This window comes from Eptatretus burgeri, chromosome 13, assembly GCF_056783735.1.
Source record: "Eptatretus burgeri isolate ZD-2024b chromosome 13, Ebu_testis_v1, whole genome shotgun sequence".
Classification (NCBI taxonomy): domain Eukaryota; kingdom Metazoa; phylum Chordata; class Myxini; order Myxiniformes; family Myxinidae; genus Eptatretus; species Eptatretus burgeri.
In genome coordinates, this window is record NC_140973.1 from 5343575 (window position 1) to 5361670 (window position 18096).

Here is an 18096-nt window from a genome sequence, read left to right on the forward strand (position 1 = left end):
TGTGTTTTCATCACAACACCTCTCTCTTTCCGCATCAATTCTCACTCCAACTATCCCTCACATCCCCTTCGGCTGTCATGCCTGACATATATACCACATTCCTCGTGAGAGCTAGAAGCTGGATCGAGGTGACATTCACATCACATAGTGACACAACTGAATACAATACGGCTCTTGTAAGTTCCTTCACGAGAAGAGAGGGCTGTCGATGTTTTCATGACATTCCGTAAATTTTTACACTCAGAGTCAAAAATGTAATATCATCGATGAATTCAAAGCATGTGCAAAGGGCAGTTCGAAATGTTCGAGTTATTGTTTGTTTCTTTTTTTGTACTTTAAGTAGTCATCTTCATATTACATATGGAGATGAGGGCACAGAAGTCGAGGGAGTATTTTTTTTTAATTGTGAATATTTTTGGAAAGTTAAAATAATCCAGCAGAATATGAGTGAAAGGGGGAATCAGAGGAGGGGTGGAAAAAGGAGGGAGGGGAAAGCGGATGTTTGGGGTGTACATGGACTGGGGGAAAAATGAGTGTGTGGGAGAGGAAAATGAACTCTGACATTTTGCATACGTAATATGCTGATGGCTCCAAACAGAAGGGCAGGGGTTGAGTGGTCGTGGTGGGGGGTGAGGGGGAGGGCGAGGTTACAATGGGATTTACAACCTAATTGCAATCACCTTTATGGAATGATGTACACAGAGTCACATTCAATGGAATTCAGTGAAAATCTAGACCTAACAAGGGTCTCTCCCACCCTCAACACCCCTGTCACAATTTATCTCATCTGTTGCAGATCTCGTTTGACTTGTCCATAACGCTAATTGCATGATTGCAGTGAAGGGGATGTGAAGACATGATTAACTTGGTGGTGTGAAATATGTGGGATTTGAGTGATCGGTGGTAAAGGCAAAATAGGAACAGACGTTGTGAACAGAATTTCAAACTAAGGACATATAATAAATTTGAATAAGCCAAAACAATAATCAGTTTTGGCTGTTAGTGTTCACATCTGAACCTCTGGTTCACATCTGAACCACATCTGAATGTTCATTGGTTCGCCAACAAGCGATGAAGTCAGTCCAGCAGCTGAGAGGGTGTGTAGCATTGGGATTCTCTCATATATGTACTGTTTATGAACATATTTACAGCTGTGGAGGAACTCTGGGAAGGGTTTGAAACAGCAAAGGGCTTACCTTGGTCGTCTTTCATGGTTGCTTTATGCAGCTTTTTCGGTGAGAAGTGCATGGGAGGAGTCAATTTGTTTTTTAATCCCAGCCACTTGGGTTTAATTGATTAGGTGAGAGCTAATTGGTTATTTCCTCCATTCATAGGTGAGTGATGTGGGTGGGTCTTCGTTTTTTATTTATATATACATACAATATATATATATATATATATATATATATATATATATATATATATATATATATATATATATATATATATATATACATACTGTTGCTGTAACTCGGTCATCCCAGTAGCCTGGTTCAAATATTCATCTTTAATGCGTCCGATTTGGAATCTTCCCCACTGGATCATGCACCTAATGTCGGAATACCTTCTGGATTGGAAGTCCGAATCAACCCTGCATTATTCCAATTTGGTCCGGATATGCAGGGTGACAAACTACGCCAATTATCCCTCAAATCTTCCCTTAATCACCCCCAGGAGAACGATGACATGCTGAATTCACCCCTGAGACCAGATGTATTTAATTATGCAAATTTCACAGGGGAAGGAAACACAAGGAATGAATTATGATAAATGCAACAATAAATCAATAATAACCATCATAGCCCGGTTGATGGTGTAACAATAAAAACCCCTTCTCCACAACCGCACATATGCACCCACAAAACGAATAATCAGAAGATTCCTTAAATAACTATGTCTTTAGGGCTCCAGTCATTCAACGTGAGGTAGACAAAGAGGGTAGGACGAGACAATAATGTTCCAGAAAACTCGAAAGAGTTGGTGGAGATGCCACAAGCCGTGAACAGAAATCGAGCCCATCGGCAGCTGCCAAATCAGCTCCCGATCCGTACGCTATGACGTATGCTGGGATGTGGAGAGGCTTGGCAAGCTGGGTGGGGATGTGCTTTCCTTGCAGTGTGAGCAGTCCAACAGAGCAACCTTCTGCTCTGGCTCTCCAGTGTCTCCCCTCCATCTTCTGTTGTTGCCCCCACCTATATGGCTTTAGGCCCATGTGTCACTGATGATGCACCATGTCCCTCCCCTTTCCATTACTATTGGTTGCTGCTCAGCCGAGTGGGTAGAGCGCATACCTCTGCCACGTAAATCCTGATCCACGAGAACATATCGGGCCCATTATACTTTTGAAATAACATACTATGCAGTACTATATCGTTTTTGGCCCTATCTCTCAATGGTGAAGAATCACTTTAAAAATTATAGTAGTCGGATCCGGATCCGGATCTTCACCAAAACATAATCAGTTCATCCTAGTCACACACCCAACATGCCCACCAAATTTCATCGGATCCGTCCACAACTTTTTGAGAAATCCTGCAAACAAACAGACAAACAAACAGACAAACAAACAGACAAACAGACAGAGAGGGGTGAAAACATAACGTCCTTCCACCTTCGGTTGTGTCGGTAATAATGTGGGGTAGAACTTCCAGGCTAACACTTGGTGCAGACTATGCTGGATCAATGGAAGAAAAGACGCAATGAACTGGGTACATTTATAATACAACACCTTTGGTGGAGGAGGTAATCAAATGTAAGACCAAATAGGTACAGTCCTGCATTGGAGTAATCAGAAGGAACCCAAACATGCAAAGAGCAAAGATGAAGTCATCAGGAGGAACCTGGATAGGATTCACATTTCAGCTGCTACTCCTCCACCCTTAAACACATCCAGGAACATCCAAGTGAGCCTTATTCAAAAAATAAAAACGAAAAAAAAAAAAAGAACCCAGATCAAAAAATTTAATAATTCTGGCTTCCAGACCATGTATCCGATCAAGTTGAAATTTAAAATAAGTAATCCCCATCACGATGAGATCATAATTGTGAAGTTTCACGTTGAGTGATTAAGTGGTTCCAGAGAAAACATTATTTAATATTTTTCTTAAATCCAATATGGCTGCTAAACCATGTGACTTAGCAATTATTCCTTCACAAACTTGTACACGCATGCCTTAGGGAACATTTGTGTGAAGTTTCCCCTTGATCTGTCCAGCTATTCTGTAGAAAAAGATTTTTTTACATGTTTTAGGGTAAATCCAATATGGCTGCCAAACCATGTGACCGATGACATAATATGTATGATCCTTTTGATTTTGTGGATAGGCGGTCGTATATGCCAAGTTTCGCCTCAAACTGTTCAGCCATTTCCAAGAAGAAGATTTTTGAAGGTTTAAAAAATATATGTGGCTGCTAAATCATGTGACCGATGATATCAATTTTTAAAAAAAATTCTATGAATTTTATCAAAATTTTCATCAAAAAACTCCAGGGATTTTGTCCCTAGATGACCCTCAAAAATTTTCATGCTGATCCGATGTAGCGTTCTACATATGCTATTATGACGTCATATCGAAGGTACTTATGACGTCATAAAAATCACACTCATTCGCCATGAGGAGTACTTGATATGTGCCAAGTTTAAATTTTTTCCTTGGTGCGGTTTCAGAGATATAGAGGTCCAAAGTTTTTCCAATATGGCGGCCACATCACGTAAGCTATGATATCATAGTTATCATTGAAACATAGTTATCTACATCAGTAGTCACACCTATGGTGAAAATTTTGTCTAAATCCGACAAGCAGTTGCGGAGAAAAATATGAAAGTTCTGTGCGGACAAACAAACAAACAGACAAACAGAGAGACAGACAAACAAGAAGAAATGCAGAGCACACAACTTGCAAAATCCATAAAACACATTTGACCTCAAAAATAATTGGTGGTTGATTCAATGACCAAATATGTAAATCCTTTTCAAATTCCAAGTAAATCGGATGAAAATTTGATGATTTTAGAAATTCGGCTGATATTGACCTTTTGGCCTGTGCTGACTTTAAAATAATTGGTCGATGTTGACCTTTTGGCCTATGTTGACCTTAAAATAATTAGTAGTTGAATACAGTGACTAAATATGCAAATCCTGTTTCAATTTCAAGTCAATCGGATGAAAATTGAGGATTTTAGAAATTCGGCCGATATTGACCTTTTGGCCTATGTTGATCTTTTGGCCTATGTTGACTTTAAAATAATTGGTCGATGTAGACCTTTTGGCCTATGTTGACCTTAAAATAATTGGTAGTTGAATACAGTGACTAAATATGCAAATCCTGTTTCAATTTTAAGTCAATCAGATGAAAATTGAGGATTTTAGAAATTCGGCTGATATTGATCTTTTGGCCTATGTTGATCTTTTGGCCTATGTTGACCTTAAAATAATTGGTCGATGTGGACCTTTTGGCCTATGTTGACCTTAAAATAATTGGTAGTTGAATACAGTGACTAAATATGCAAATCCTGTTTCAATTTTAAGTCAATCAGATGAAAATTGAGGATTTTAGAAATTCGGCTGATATTGACCTTTTGGCCTGTGTTGATCTTTTGGCCTATGTTGACCTTAAAATAATTGGTCGATGTGGACCTTTTGGCCTATGTTGACCTTAAAATAATTGGTAGTTGAATACAGTGACTAAATATGCAAATCCTGTTTCAGTTTCAAGTCAATCGGATGAAAATTGAGGATTTTAGAAATTTGACAAAGTTGTGGACTTTTGTTTTATGTTGACCTTTTGACCTTTTGACCTAAAAACAAAAGGCTTCTTGCTTCTGACGAACTGTACGAGATGGTGAAATTTTGTGAAGATCGATTTGAAATTGTGACCTGTCGTCGATTGAAATACAGACAGACAGACAGGGGTGAAAACATAACCTCCATCCATCTTTGTTGATGGAGGTAACTACCCTCTGAGTGAAAGACCCCTACCTCATTACCATCCTAACACTCCTCTTCTTTGCTTTCAGGCTGTGGCCTCTGAAACTATCGCTTTATCTATTTTGCTGATAATTACTTCTGCATTAATTTTATCGGTTCCCTTCATTATCTTGAACATCTCCATCAGATCACAATGAGAACCTTAAAAGATGTAGTATCCTGAATAGATCCGATATAGCTCACAAGGTAGCTCAGGTGTTGCATACTCACCTTTGAGTAGACTAGTCTGGGTTCAATTCACTTCCCAACTATAAACCGTCACCTTGATATCTTGCAGTCAGGATATCCCATCAACGAATATCCTATCTGCAAGCTTTCTCTTTTGGACGTTAAAGATCCCATGGCACCTTTCGAAAAGAGGATGTCATTGTGGACCAGTACCCCTGGCTAAATTTCAAATTCCGACCGCAATGTGCAGGTACGTTACATTAACAGGTAGTGCAGCGTTGCCTCCGAAAGAATGTAACTAACGTGGCCAAACTTGTCAATTATTTTTTTCCAATATAGATTTATGTGAAGAAATAATGTATTTTATAAGGGTTCTCATGTTTCCTCATTCTCACCCCCTTTTTGTCTGTAATCACAATGATGGGCCCAAGAAACTCCATAAGTAACAGATCTGTAATCAGGTACCATATTAGGCATTTTGTTGTTGAGAAATATGTTTGTTTACCTTTGTCAGCACATATGTCAGTTTTAACAATTTTTCCTTTATAATCCTGTTTCAAAACGACCAATTCAAATGTTGATAATAAATATACAATGGTAACATGCCTTTCCATGATCAATGTAAAAGTTTGTTTTGCTAATTGATAACCCAACATACCACTCTGAAGGTGATACTAACATTCATCGGATGAGTTTTGTGATACATGGTGTGTGTACGTGCATATTTTTGGAGTGGACAGGTGAAAGGTAGTTATGTGATGTCGAAGGAAGAGCAGGTAAAGATCCTTCTGGAGGCTGAGCAGCAATGTCACCTTACGATTGGAAACAACTCCATCAATACCTTTGGTAGGTCTCAACAATCACACTCCCCATCATTTTTCGTTACTTGTTTCCCATCTTGTTTATCAGTGTGCAATCCCTTGTTTATCAGTCTGCAATCCCTTGTTTATCAGTGTGCAATCCCTTGTTTATCAGTGTGCACATTTCCTTGTTTATCAGTCTGCAATCCCTTGTTTATCAGTCTGCAATCCCTTGTTTATCAGTGTGCAATCCCTTGTTTATCAGTGTGCACATTTCCTTGTTTATCAGTCTGCAATCCCTTGTTTATCAGTGTGCAATCCCTTGTTTATCAGTGTGCAATCCCTTGTTTATCAGTGTGCACATTTCCTTGTTTATCAGTGTGCAATCCCTTGTTTATCAGTGTGCACATTTCCTTGTTTATCAGTCTGCAATCCCTTACTCATCAGTGTGCACAATCCCATATTTGTCAGTCTGCATTCCGTTGTTACCCTCGCCGAAGGATTCGGAGAGGGTATTGCATTTGGGTCCGTTTGTTTGTCTGTCCGCACAGAACCTTAGTGTTTTTCTCCGCAACCACTTATCGGATTGAGACAAAATTGTCACCATTGGTGCGATTACTCATGTAGAATGTTTTAATGATGATTGTGATGTAATAGGTCACGTGGTGTGGCAGCCATATTGAAAAATCGGAAAAACTTTGGATCTCTGTATCTCTGAAACCGCACCAAAGAAAAAATTGAAACTTGGCACATAGCAAGTACTCCTCCTGGGGAATGAGTGTGATTTTTATGACATCATAGCTGTCCTCGTTATGACGTCATAAATTTATATGTAGAATGCCACATCCAATCAGTATGAAAATTTTTGCGGGTAATCTAGGGATAAAATGGTTCACAAATTCATGACGTCATCGGTCACGTGATTTGGCAGCCATATTGTTTAAAAAGAAAAACTTTCAAAAATCTTCTCTGAAGTGGCTGACCAAATCGAGGCAAAACTTTACATGTATGACTGCCTGTCCACGAGGAACAAAAGGTTCACACAAATGATGTCATTGGTCACATGGTTTGGTAGCTATATTGGATTTACCCTGAAACTTGTAAAAAATACACCATTCAAAATGAATCTTGGTAAGGGTTTGCAATCTCTGATCGCTCTTTTTTCTTGTTTGTCAGTCGCAATCCCTAATTTATCAGTTTGCATTCCCTTGTTTGTCAATCTGCATTGCCTTCTTCATCCACTTATTATAGTTTGTACTCGAAAGGAAAGAAAAGAGGTTGTAGTACTTTCAAAGTGCACCGCCCCCATGCCAAATAAATAAATAACAAATCCTCCAGCACACGACATCGCCAGGTCACCTTCGTTGCCCAACAATGCTGCCTTGTAGAACATGGAGTCGGAATTGGGAGGGAGCGGTGTACAATAATTGATTGATGAATTGCAGAATTAAAAAATATCAAAAAAATCGTAAAATAATTCATTTCTCAATAATTGCCAAATAGCATATCTAAACCACTTGTGTTTCATCCGAATCTGTGACTTTTTGAAAATTAAGTAATTAATCGCAAAATGAATAATTAATCGATGAATTGATTAATCAATAAATCAAAAATACTCTTTATAGCCAAACCACTTGGTCACTGTCATGTCCAAATATCAGCTTCCGAGCTCAAAAGGTGCCTGAGATATTGCCAGGATGAGAAATAAAATAAATAAGTAATTAATAAATCAATCATTATTAAATAATTATGAAATTAATTGATTAATCAAAAATGAAAAAGTAACATTATTGCCGAAGCATATCTTCACTTTTGTCCCCAAATTTCAGCTTTCCAGATCAAAGGATGGCTGAGATATCACCCGGACAAACAAACAGGGAAACAAGAAAACAGAGTGAAAACTGAGTCCTCCCTTCTTGCGGCGCCTGGATATGGAATTGGGAAGGAGCGGTACAAAATACCCTTTATAGCCAAATCACTTGTTCACCGTCATGTCGAAATATCAGTTTCCAAGCTCAAAGGGTGCCCGAGATATTGCTCAGATGAGAAAGAAAATAAATAAGTAATAAATATATATAATAATAATTAAACATTGTTCCATCCATCCATTGGGACCGCACTCTGTGCAGAGCGTTGGTGCTGCCTAAGCAATCTCCTTGATTATTGGGCACAATCCTGGACGGGTCGTCACTCCGACACAGTATACCAGCAAGCTGGCACTCATTGAGCCGACCTCGGAAGGATGACAGGCCGAGTCAACCCCACCTGGTATTAATTCAACAGCCGAGCAGGATTTGAACTCGGGACACTAGGATCCAAAGCCCGCCACCCTAACCATTAAGCCAACACCAGGCAAATTAATTATTCCAAAAATATTTAAAAATATCGTTTTTGCCAAAGCACTTCACTTTTGTCCCCAAATTTCAGCTTCTTAGCACAAAGGATGGCTGAGATATCGCCCGGACAAACAAACAAGAAAACAAATGGAGTAAAAACTGTACTCCCTTCCTTCGGCACCTGGCAATGACGTCATGCATTGCCTAGATATGGAATTGGGAGGGAGGGAACGATGTTCAATAATCCTCCTCCCCATTAAAGGTACCAGCAGATACCCGTCTACGACGGAAAGGACGGATCACAATACTCGGTTACGTAGTTTCTTTGGATGTTTTGCGCCACATTCAACAGCTCAGTTCATAATGGTGGCGTGTCTGGGTGCCCATGGTAGGGTTTGAGACCGGTCGCTTTAGATTATTGACACGTTGTCTGGGACCGGGCCGTCGGATTGCCGCCGAACGCTGCTGATTGTGACGTCATAGATTCCCTCTTTGAAAATTCTATCTATACTTGATTTTTTGAATCCGCTATCACCTGCGTAAATACATGGAGCACATAATGTGAAGATTTCGGAATTATGAACAGAATATGTTTGGAGAGAAGTGTGTTCGAAGTTCCAGGCTTACGCCCATTATATTATGATGATGATATTTGTTTTGTGAAAGTATGGCTGGTGACTGTCGGTTCAACCTGTCTCGACTCCATCAGCTTTTGCTGGTGTCATCGCATGAGGTTTACCTGATCACTAGTTTGTGATGTAACATGGTGTGAAGGAACAATTGACTATTTGCTGGATTTGTTTCCTTGTTTAACTGTCATTTCCTTGTTTCCTTTAACTTTCTGTAAGTCCCCTCCTCCCATCTCTTGTTGTTCTCTATTGTTGGGGTGGTATCGATAGTAAGCCTCAAATCAATAGTAAGCTTAGAAATTTAAAATTAATTATATATATATATATATATATATATATATATATATATATATATATATATATATATATATGTATGTATTAAAGAATGCATGGCTTTTGCATGAGCCACAGGTGTTCAATACAGGTCATATGATGTCACAATTGTGTTGTCTTAGTAATTATGGCAAACTTCTCCTCTCAGCCTCCCGCTGTCGGCCTGAGTGGGATGGATTGATCTGCTGGCCTTCCAGCTCTCCAGGAACATTAGTGTCCGTACAGTGTCCTGCCTACATTTACGACTTCAACCACCGCGGTGAGTGAGGCACTGCCTCTCTTGAACCATCAGTTCTTGCAACAGAAACAACAAAAGGACGACTGGACCCTGGAGCTTACCCGGGCCCTGGCCTAATGTTGTACCCCAAATTTGGTGGCATTCTGAAGGGAGAGGAAGATTTTCGAAGAAATTTACTCAGTCGGTCATTTTGACATACTTAAAGTCACGTGACCGGAACAGTCAGGAGGGGAACGTTGCTGCCAAATTTCAGCCGGAACAGCGCTTTGGCGGGAGAAGTCGAAATGGGAGATGGACGGTGCACGATGCAATACCTTATCTGGAATTTAAATTCCAGATAAGGTACAAATGTCTTCGTGGCATTACTTCCAATGGTTTATGATGAAGTTGAAACAAACACGCCGCAGCAATGATCGTTGGTGCTGGAGCTTGACCTCCACTCCAATATATCGGTATAAGGTCCTGGTGGCCATTGCATATACCGGCTGAAAGATCAACTCTTGTATAATTATTCTTAACTATGATGTTTGTTCAATCTACAGGCTTTGCTCACAGAACTTGTGATGCGACAGGACGCTGGAAATTCCTTCCTGACCTCAACAAGACATGGGCCAACTACACAGAGTGTGCGGCTTTTCTTAGGCCAGAGAAACATCTCCAGGAGAAGGTGATGTCTCCTGAAGTCATTTAAGTTTCTACATTAGCTCTGCAAGCAGTGGCGCACTATAGTGACGCAGTCATTCGAGTTCGCTGAACAAGCAACCCTTTGTATGTCATGGGTCATGTGAGACTTTGCTATTACGTGTGTGCGAACAGAAGGTGTTTGATCGGCTGTACGTGATTTACACCGTGGGTTACTCAATGTCACTGTCTTCGCTCTCCATCGCCCTCTTCATCCTCGGCTATTTTAAGTAATTGCTATGAAAGGAACGATCGCTTTCGACAAGGTCGTCGCAGTAAATCGTTGTTAATCTTGAGTTACGAGCATGATGCAAATTTAAACTTAACGACTAACACCATCTCGTTGTTCTTCAGGCGCCTTCACTGCACAAGGAATTACATCCACATGCACCTGTTCATGTCCTTCATGTTTCGGGCAATCAGCATCTTCGTGAAGGACGCCGTGCTTTACGACAGCAGCGATGCTCATGACTCTCCGAGTGCCCTCGCCCTCGATTCTCCAACTCGCTGCACTCCAACCTCAGCAGCCACTGCTGGCCTCAACCAAATGTCACCAATCTATGCTCCTCGCCATGTAAGGCCACCATTTTGTTTTTTTTTTTGTCACTATCTTGTGGCTTCTTCCCATTCGGATTAAATATACCATGGAATGTATCTGAAGAGGCATCCTCCATTTGGCAGGTTGGCTGCAAGGTAGCTGTGACGATTTTCCTCTACTTCCTCGCGACCAATCACTTCTGGGTCCTGGTCGAGGGTCTTTACCTGCACGGCCTGGTTTACCGTGCCTTTCACTCGGAACCAAGGCACTTACTGGCCTTCAACTTGCTTGGTTGGGGTACGTGGTACGCTTCGAAGGCTGCAGGGGAGGTGTTCTAACATGTAATGCTTTTTCTCTCTCAATTTTTGAAGTACAGAAGGGCATCTAATGTTGTTTAATGTCAATACGTAAAAGGACCCTTGATGAGGACCCAGAACAAGGATCAAAATAAAGAGAAGCCCTCGATCCCACCTGTGGTTTTTTTTTCTTTTTCATCCCATGCAGTCCTGCCTGAAAAAAATGAAATAGGAAAAGTAAAAGTTGAACACACACTGATGTAGTGATCCCTTCGAAATCACACGCAAATATTACCGAGCAAGAAATGGAGTGGTAAGAACGTGTGAAGGAACCACCGAGCAAAAGTGGTGTGAGAACGTCTGAACATTTGTCTACGGAAAGACAAGAAACAAACATAGTCTGACAGGGAAGGAGGTGGACATTCAGCAGAAATTGTATTTTTAGATCCTCGTGGAGGATCTCCAAGTCTTACTCACGTTGTTGTTCTTCTGCTTCTTCTTGTGGACTTTTTTGTTTCACAGCTTACGGTTTTCATCGAAACTTCCTGAAACTTGGCGTATACATGTAAAAATACCCTACGCAGACAGTAACCATCTCCGATTTTGAAAATTCCTCATAGAAAAAAAGTTATGACGTCATAATATCGCCGCTAATGGAAATCACCTCTACCATTATCTCCGAAACTAGGCAAGCTGTTTGAATTTTGTTTGCGGGAATCAAGCCAGGCATTAGCACAGATAATTTATTGAAAACCTGATACATCACAATGACGTATATTCGTTTTATGACGTCATCATTAAGAGGACGAGGATCTTACCTCATTTTGACCTTGTTTGGGGAATGAGTGAACAGTTTACTTACCATCACCTTGGATGATAGACATTGTGAACATCACCTTGGATGATAGATATTGTGAACATCACCTTGGATGATAGATATTGTGAACATCACCTTGGATGATAGATAATGTGAACATCACCTTGGATGATAGATATTGTGAACATCACCTTGGATGATAGACATTGTGAACATCACCTTGGATGTTAGATATTGTGAACATCACCTTGGATGATAGACATTGTGAACATCACCTTGGATGATAGACATTGTGAACATCACCTTGGATGATAGATATTGTGAACATCACCTTGGATGATAAACATTGTGAACATCACCTTGGATGTTAGATATTGTGAACGTCAATGTTTTACAAAATGAACCCAATGAGACGATAAACCTTTATCCTGCATTTACACCAAATCCAGATATACTGAACTGAACTCGTATTCTATGGTATTCATAAAGATCTCTTGGGTGATTTATATTTATGGCAGTACATTATGGTATAAATAGAAGAAGAAAAAACAATAATTGGCCCAACAGTTGGAAAATCACAGAATTTCAGTTTCAGTGTCAGTTCTCACATTGTGGTGGCAAAGGCTGCGACGAACACAAACGCACAATGCTACATAGTAGGCATTGGGTAATTTGAAGTTTAAACACTGACAACACGTGTGGTTTATTAAAAGTGTGAAATTTCATGGAACTCATGTGGAGAGTCTGTGTTTCATGAATACTTTCACAGCCGTGACTGTGAAACGTTTGTCGAAATCTCGAGAGTCCGTCAGGATAGCTCAGAGGTAGCCAATTCTCCTTTGACATGTCTAGTCTGGGTTCGATTGCTGACCCGACTATAAACCATGTGCAGGGCGAGGCATCAATGTATTCGCCGTCCATCGGAAGGACGTTAAGCCGGGTGTCCTGTCTGCTGGCATTGGTTGGAGGACGTCAAAGTTCCCACGGTGTCCTTCGTAAAGAGGATGCGAGCTATCACCGGGACCCTGAACGAATTCCTGCTCTGATCTACAGAGAGCACCGCATCAGTGGCCCAGCTCAGGAATGATGCAACCACCGAACTAAACTCATGATTGGATCCCACTCCCATTTACATTGGCTAAATATTTAGGGCCAAATTTACGAAAGGCGTTGTAGAATTAGACCCGTGTAGAATCTCTAATCGTGCGATGATCACCTGTTCAAAGTTAGTCGCCAATCGCCAAAGAGTGTTTATCTATTGAGCTATCAAAATCTAATGACAAGCGTTTAAATCACAAATAAACTTTGATATGTCAGCGAGGGCATGGTTAAGAGTGTGTTTAAGGCCTTGAACCAAGCATTGGATGGTTTATAATTGCTTGTTTACAAACGATGTTTGCTTGAATTAGCTCAAGAGGAGGCAGAAGAAAGTAGGAATAGGGCAGTTCGCCAACGTGCATTGAGAATCTTCGAGGGTAGAGACAATCCTCTGGAGAAGTATGACAATATCAAATTTGTTCGGCATAACAGACTCTTGAAGGAATAATTTTATGTCTGCTGAATCTCGTGTAAGATTACCTGGATCAACCTACGATGATGGGCAACGCTCTGAATCCCCTCAAACAACTGTCCGTGGCGCCATGATTATATGCAAGTGCATCATTTCAATTGGAGTTTCGAGATATGTGGGCGTTTCACAAGCTAATCGGCTGTTTATCTCCCTTCGTAAATTGATACTTAAACGTGCGATTAGTTGTGCGTCGTATGCGTTTAAGGTTTAGGCACGCGTTAGCAAGACATTCGCTAAACCCAAAAATATGAATATGGAGAATATAATAATAATAAAAAATTTGGGGCAAAATGTGAAAGGGCAAAGTCATAGTGACCATAAATAACCCTTATCAGCCACGTCACAGCGTGTCAAGCGTGAGACCTGGAGTTTTGGTTTTTTAAATCGCTTCCGTGTTTCTTTATTTATTTACCAATTGAGCTTCAGTGTGTCTGTCCAGGTCATAACATTTTTACCAATTGAGATTTTTTTCCCTCAAATCGTCAACAAACCTTTATGATGTGAATATGGAGAACACAAATGAATAAAATGTACAAGTTTTTTAACTGTCGTTTGCATCAAGTTTAGTTCGAGTACAAATCGGATGCGGACGGGCTTTGCGTTTTAAGATACTTTCTCGTAACCCTCGCCGAACGATTCGGAGAGGGTATTGCATGTGGGTCCGTTTGTCTGTTTGCACAGAAATTTTGTGTTTTTCTCCGCAACCGCTTATTGGATTGAGACAAAATTTTCACCATTGGTGCGACTACTCATGCAGAATGCTTTATTAATAATTATGACGTCATAGGTCATGCAGTGTGGCAGCCATGTTAAAAAACGGAAAAACTTTGGATGTCTGTATCTCTGAAACAGCTCCAAGGAAAAAATTGAAACTTGGCATCGAGCAAGTACACCTCATGTGGAATGAGTGTGATTTTTTAATGATTTAAGAGGTGCCTTCATGGTGACATCATAATACCATATGTAGAACACTACATCTGATAAGTATGAAAAAAATTTGAGGGTCATCTCGGGATAAAATGGTCCACAGAAGAAAAAAAAATCATGACGTCATTGGTCACGTGATTCGGCAGCCATATTGTTTAAATCTTTTAAAAATCTAAAATCTTCTTCTCTGAAGTGGCTGAACAGATCGAGATGAAACTTTACACACTTGACCACCTGTCCATGAGGAACAAGAGGTTCACACATATGATGTCATTGGTCACATGGTTGGGCATCCATATTGGATTTACCCTAAAACCTATAAAAAATCTTCTCTAGAATGGCTGGACAAATCGAGGGGAAGCTTCATACAAATGTTCCCCAAGCCATGGGTGTACAAGTGGCACATAACAAGTACTCCTCATGGGGCATGAGTGTGGTATTTTTATGACATCATAGGTGCCTTCGTTATGAGGTCATAATTGCATATTATGTAGAACACTACATCCAATCAGTATAAAAAAATTTTGAGGGTCATCTCGGGATAAAATGGTCCACAAATTTTTTTTCATGATGTCATCGGACATGTGATTCAGCAGCCATATTGTTTTGTTTTTTTAAACCTTCAAAAATCATTTCTTTGAAATGTCTGAAAAGATTGAGGCGAAACTTTACACCTATGACCGCCTATCCATGAGGAATAAGAGTCAAACATATGACGTCATAGGTCACATGATTTTGCAGCCATATTGGATTTACCCGAAAACCTATACACCACTCAAAAGAAGTCCTGGCGAGGGTTTGCAATCTCTGATTGCTCTTTGTCTTGTTATTTACTGTACTGCCATGTGTAATGTATCTCATGTTTATATGATCTCCATGTTTTTTTATTATCACATCTGCCATACACTCCACCTGAACCCATCATCCGTCTTCCATCTGCCGCATTTTCCTGCCACTTCCAGGGGTTCCAGCAGTCCTGGTACTAGCATGGGTGGCCATGAGACTGACGTTCGCCAATACACAGTACGTACCAGAAGGTGCTGTTTTGACTCTAAATAGGATCTATTAATCTTCTCAGGTTCATTGTGGTTCTTTGTGGTGTAAGGTCCCAGATAGACCCCAGACCATAGTTATTAATTCACCAATATACTGATGCAAGTTTACTTATCTTTTGAGTGTTGATGGGAATTCAATTATTCCTTGCAAGATATACTGTCCCAATTTTAATCTTCTTGAGGCCTAATAGTCATGTAAAGGTGTGTTGTCAAATCTAACAGTACATCTCTGCTGATAAGCCCCCTCCAAATCATTGAAAACGATTGAACTTTTGAGTGTCTTGTTCATATATAACCTTTTCAACGTTCCTTGTACAGTGTAACGTTTCGATGTATTCTTCTAACCACATTGTTAGGTGCTGGGACACGAGTGCCGGACATCTCAAATGGATATATCAGTTTCCCATCTTGTCCACTGTTCTGGTGAGGACTGCTCGTCTTCCTTGTAGCAAATGCTTTCCAAGATGAGAGCACAGAGTTTGCAAGAATACAGATGCCATACCATACTCACCTTTGCCCTTTTCCCGCAGGTGAACTTTTTCCTCTTTGTGCACATTGTGCGAGTGCTGGCAAGGAAATTGCGTGAGGGGCACAGCACGCAAAATGCTGGACGACAGCAATACCGGTCAGTGCGTCGTCAGAATTTTATTATATTAACGTTATAACAAGTGATTCTTTGAAATGAAATTTTAAAAAATTGTGTAGATTTACGGTCATGAAAACCATGAGAATATGCCTTGAGTTTGGTAACAACGATGGTGTGGATGACAGAAAGCTGGTGCGTTCGATGCTCGTCCTCATGCCTCTGTTTGGAGTGCATTCGGTCGTTTTCATGGCCATGCCCTACACGACACGTTCCGACCTGCCTTGGCTGCTGCAAATGCACTACGAGATGTTCTTCAACTCCTTTCAGGTAATAATGTCCTTTGGTAAATCTTTTAAAATTCCCAATACGGTACTAGCAAAGAACCCGTCCTTATGGACAAGTTGATTCTACTTATACAAGGTTGGTGGCGTACCAGCTTCCAGCAGCTAGCGCTTAACGATGCACGTTTAATAACACAAGAGGAGGCCAGTAGGCCCATCAAGCCGACACTGTGATTGCCAACCTATGGTTGTTTGTCCATATTTTATCCTTTTTTTTTTAATTCTGAGCCTCAAGCAAGGAAGTAGCATGTAACATTTTTCAAGTCTTTGGTATTACTCAGACGGGATTCGAACCACTGTCCTCCCAGACTCAGATTTAGATAAAGATATCTAGGATCGTCCCCCCCATCCTGAACCCCTGTTTGGAGTCAGTGGTTTGGAGTACAGAAAAAACAATGTTCAGATTTTCAAGTGCATCCCCCCCCCCCCAAGTACAAGCACAGTTTTAATATATTATTTACTTTAGATTTTAGAGAGTTTGTACCAAAGGAAGACTATTCAATTGTACATCTTCTTACACTTCCAAACTTTCTTTGTGATAACTTGCGTACATCCTAAAACATTACTAATGATTTATACTTGGTGTTGGTGATTAAATTATCAATTGTAGAAATGATGAATCTCAAACTACAAACATTTTCTCAAAGAACCCTTAATACAGATATTTTAGCCAATTCCCTTTGAGCTTTCTTTTTGCTTCGTCCAGGCCTCTTTCCCCCTCTTCCCCAAAAGTCAAATCTGATTATTCTCCATTTTTTTAATGTACAAGTATAAACTCTCTATTCCAACAGCTGAAGCAGAAGTAAGAAATGAAACTTGAGAAAATATATTGATGTAGGTTTTGATCCTCTGCTACCCAATGATTCGTGCCTTGCACTTTAATCATCGTTCGCCGATGACATACTCCATCTGTTTGTTGTCTATCTGTTTACCTGTGCAGGGATTTTTGGTTGCCACCATTTACTGCTTCTGCAACGGTGAGGTACGTTGGCTGAAAATAGACAGCATGCTTGCATCACCAGTTCCTCTGTAACAGGAACTGTGGCAAAGATTCATAACCACGTCATTTTGTTTAATCACCGTGTTGAAACACCAACACTAGTGCACCGAGGCATGGTCTTCCAACTTTACTTTATATCGTTATGCTTTACCACCTTAGGTACAGGCAGAAGTGAAGAAAACCTGGAAACGCTGGAACCTGGGTGTGGACTTGAAGCGACAGGCTCGCGGTGCAAGTCTCGGCCTTGGTCCTGCACCCTCGGCCTCACAGGCCACGTCCAGCGTCAGTACAAATGCTTCGAGCCGTGCTGGTATCCTACCACCTCCTGTTTGGTGCATCACGCCCGCCGCTGATACAACCACGACCACCAATGTCATGAAAACCCTCTCATATCACCAAATGCTCACCATACCGATCACCAGTACCTCACAATTACCCGCAGAGCATCAGTTTCAGCAACTATCTCTGGCCTAGCCTCGGCTGTTGTAACATGTGCACTCTGTTTCCCAACGAACACCATCCCGCTTCTTTCTTCTTCCTCATTTCCCTTTATGTGTGGTGAGGCCTAATGGCATCAAGCTGCTGCTGCTGCCTCACCTTTTGTACAATACTCCTCCATTGTCCTCTATCCCCAGCCGACTCTCTCCACTCTCCCGCCACGCCCGGCTTACTTGCATCCCTCTTCACACAATCTTCCCATCTCAGCCGAAGTCCGCTTCGGTTGAACATTAAATATGTTTGACGTAATATGCACCTGGTTTTAGTAGGATTTCTGTAAATGATGTAACAATAT

General features: G+C 40.7%; 1 protein-coding gene across 3 annotated transcripts in view; it reads left to right on the forward strand.

Annotated features, from left to right (window-relative positions):
- LOC147013712 (parathyroid hormone/parathyroid hormone-related peptide receptor-like) overlaps window positions 1–18054 on the forward strand; it is a 27351-nt gene extending 9297 nt beyond the window's left edge. Inside the window, exons 4-15 of one of the 3 annotated variants that reach the window (XM_085850863.1) lie at window positions 5897–6002; window positions 9403–9513; window positions 10035–10159; window positions 10309–10403; window positions 10528–10747; window positions 10855–11008; window positions 15284–15344; window positions 15733–15799; window positions 15907–16001; window positions 16148–16289; window positions 17244–17285; window positions 17463–18054. In XM_085850863.1, the coding sequence (XP_085706989.1) occupies window positions 5897–6002; window positions 9403–9513; window positions 10035–10159; window positions 10309–10403; window positions 10528–10747; window positions 10855–11008; window positions 15284–15344; window positions 15733–15799; window positions 15907–16001; window positions 16148–16289; window positions 17244–17285; window positions 17463–17777 (1533 nt within the window). In that variant the 3' untranslated portion in view covers window positions 17778–18054. Of the gene's footprint in view, window positions 1–5845; window positions 6003–9402; window positions 9514–10034; window positions 10160–10308; window positions 10404–10527; window positions 10748–10854; window positions 11009–15283; window positions 15345–15732; window positions 15800–15906; window positions 16002–16147; window positions 16290–17243; window positions 17286–17462 lie in introns of those variants that run through there. The other 2 variants (XM_085850865.1, XM_085850864.1) reach the window with 2 other exon arrangements.
- The last annotated feature ends 42 nt before the right edge of the window (window positions 18055–18096 follow it).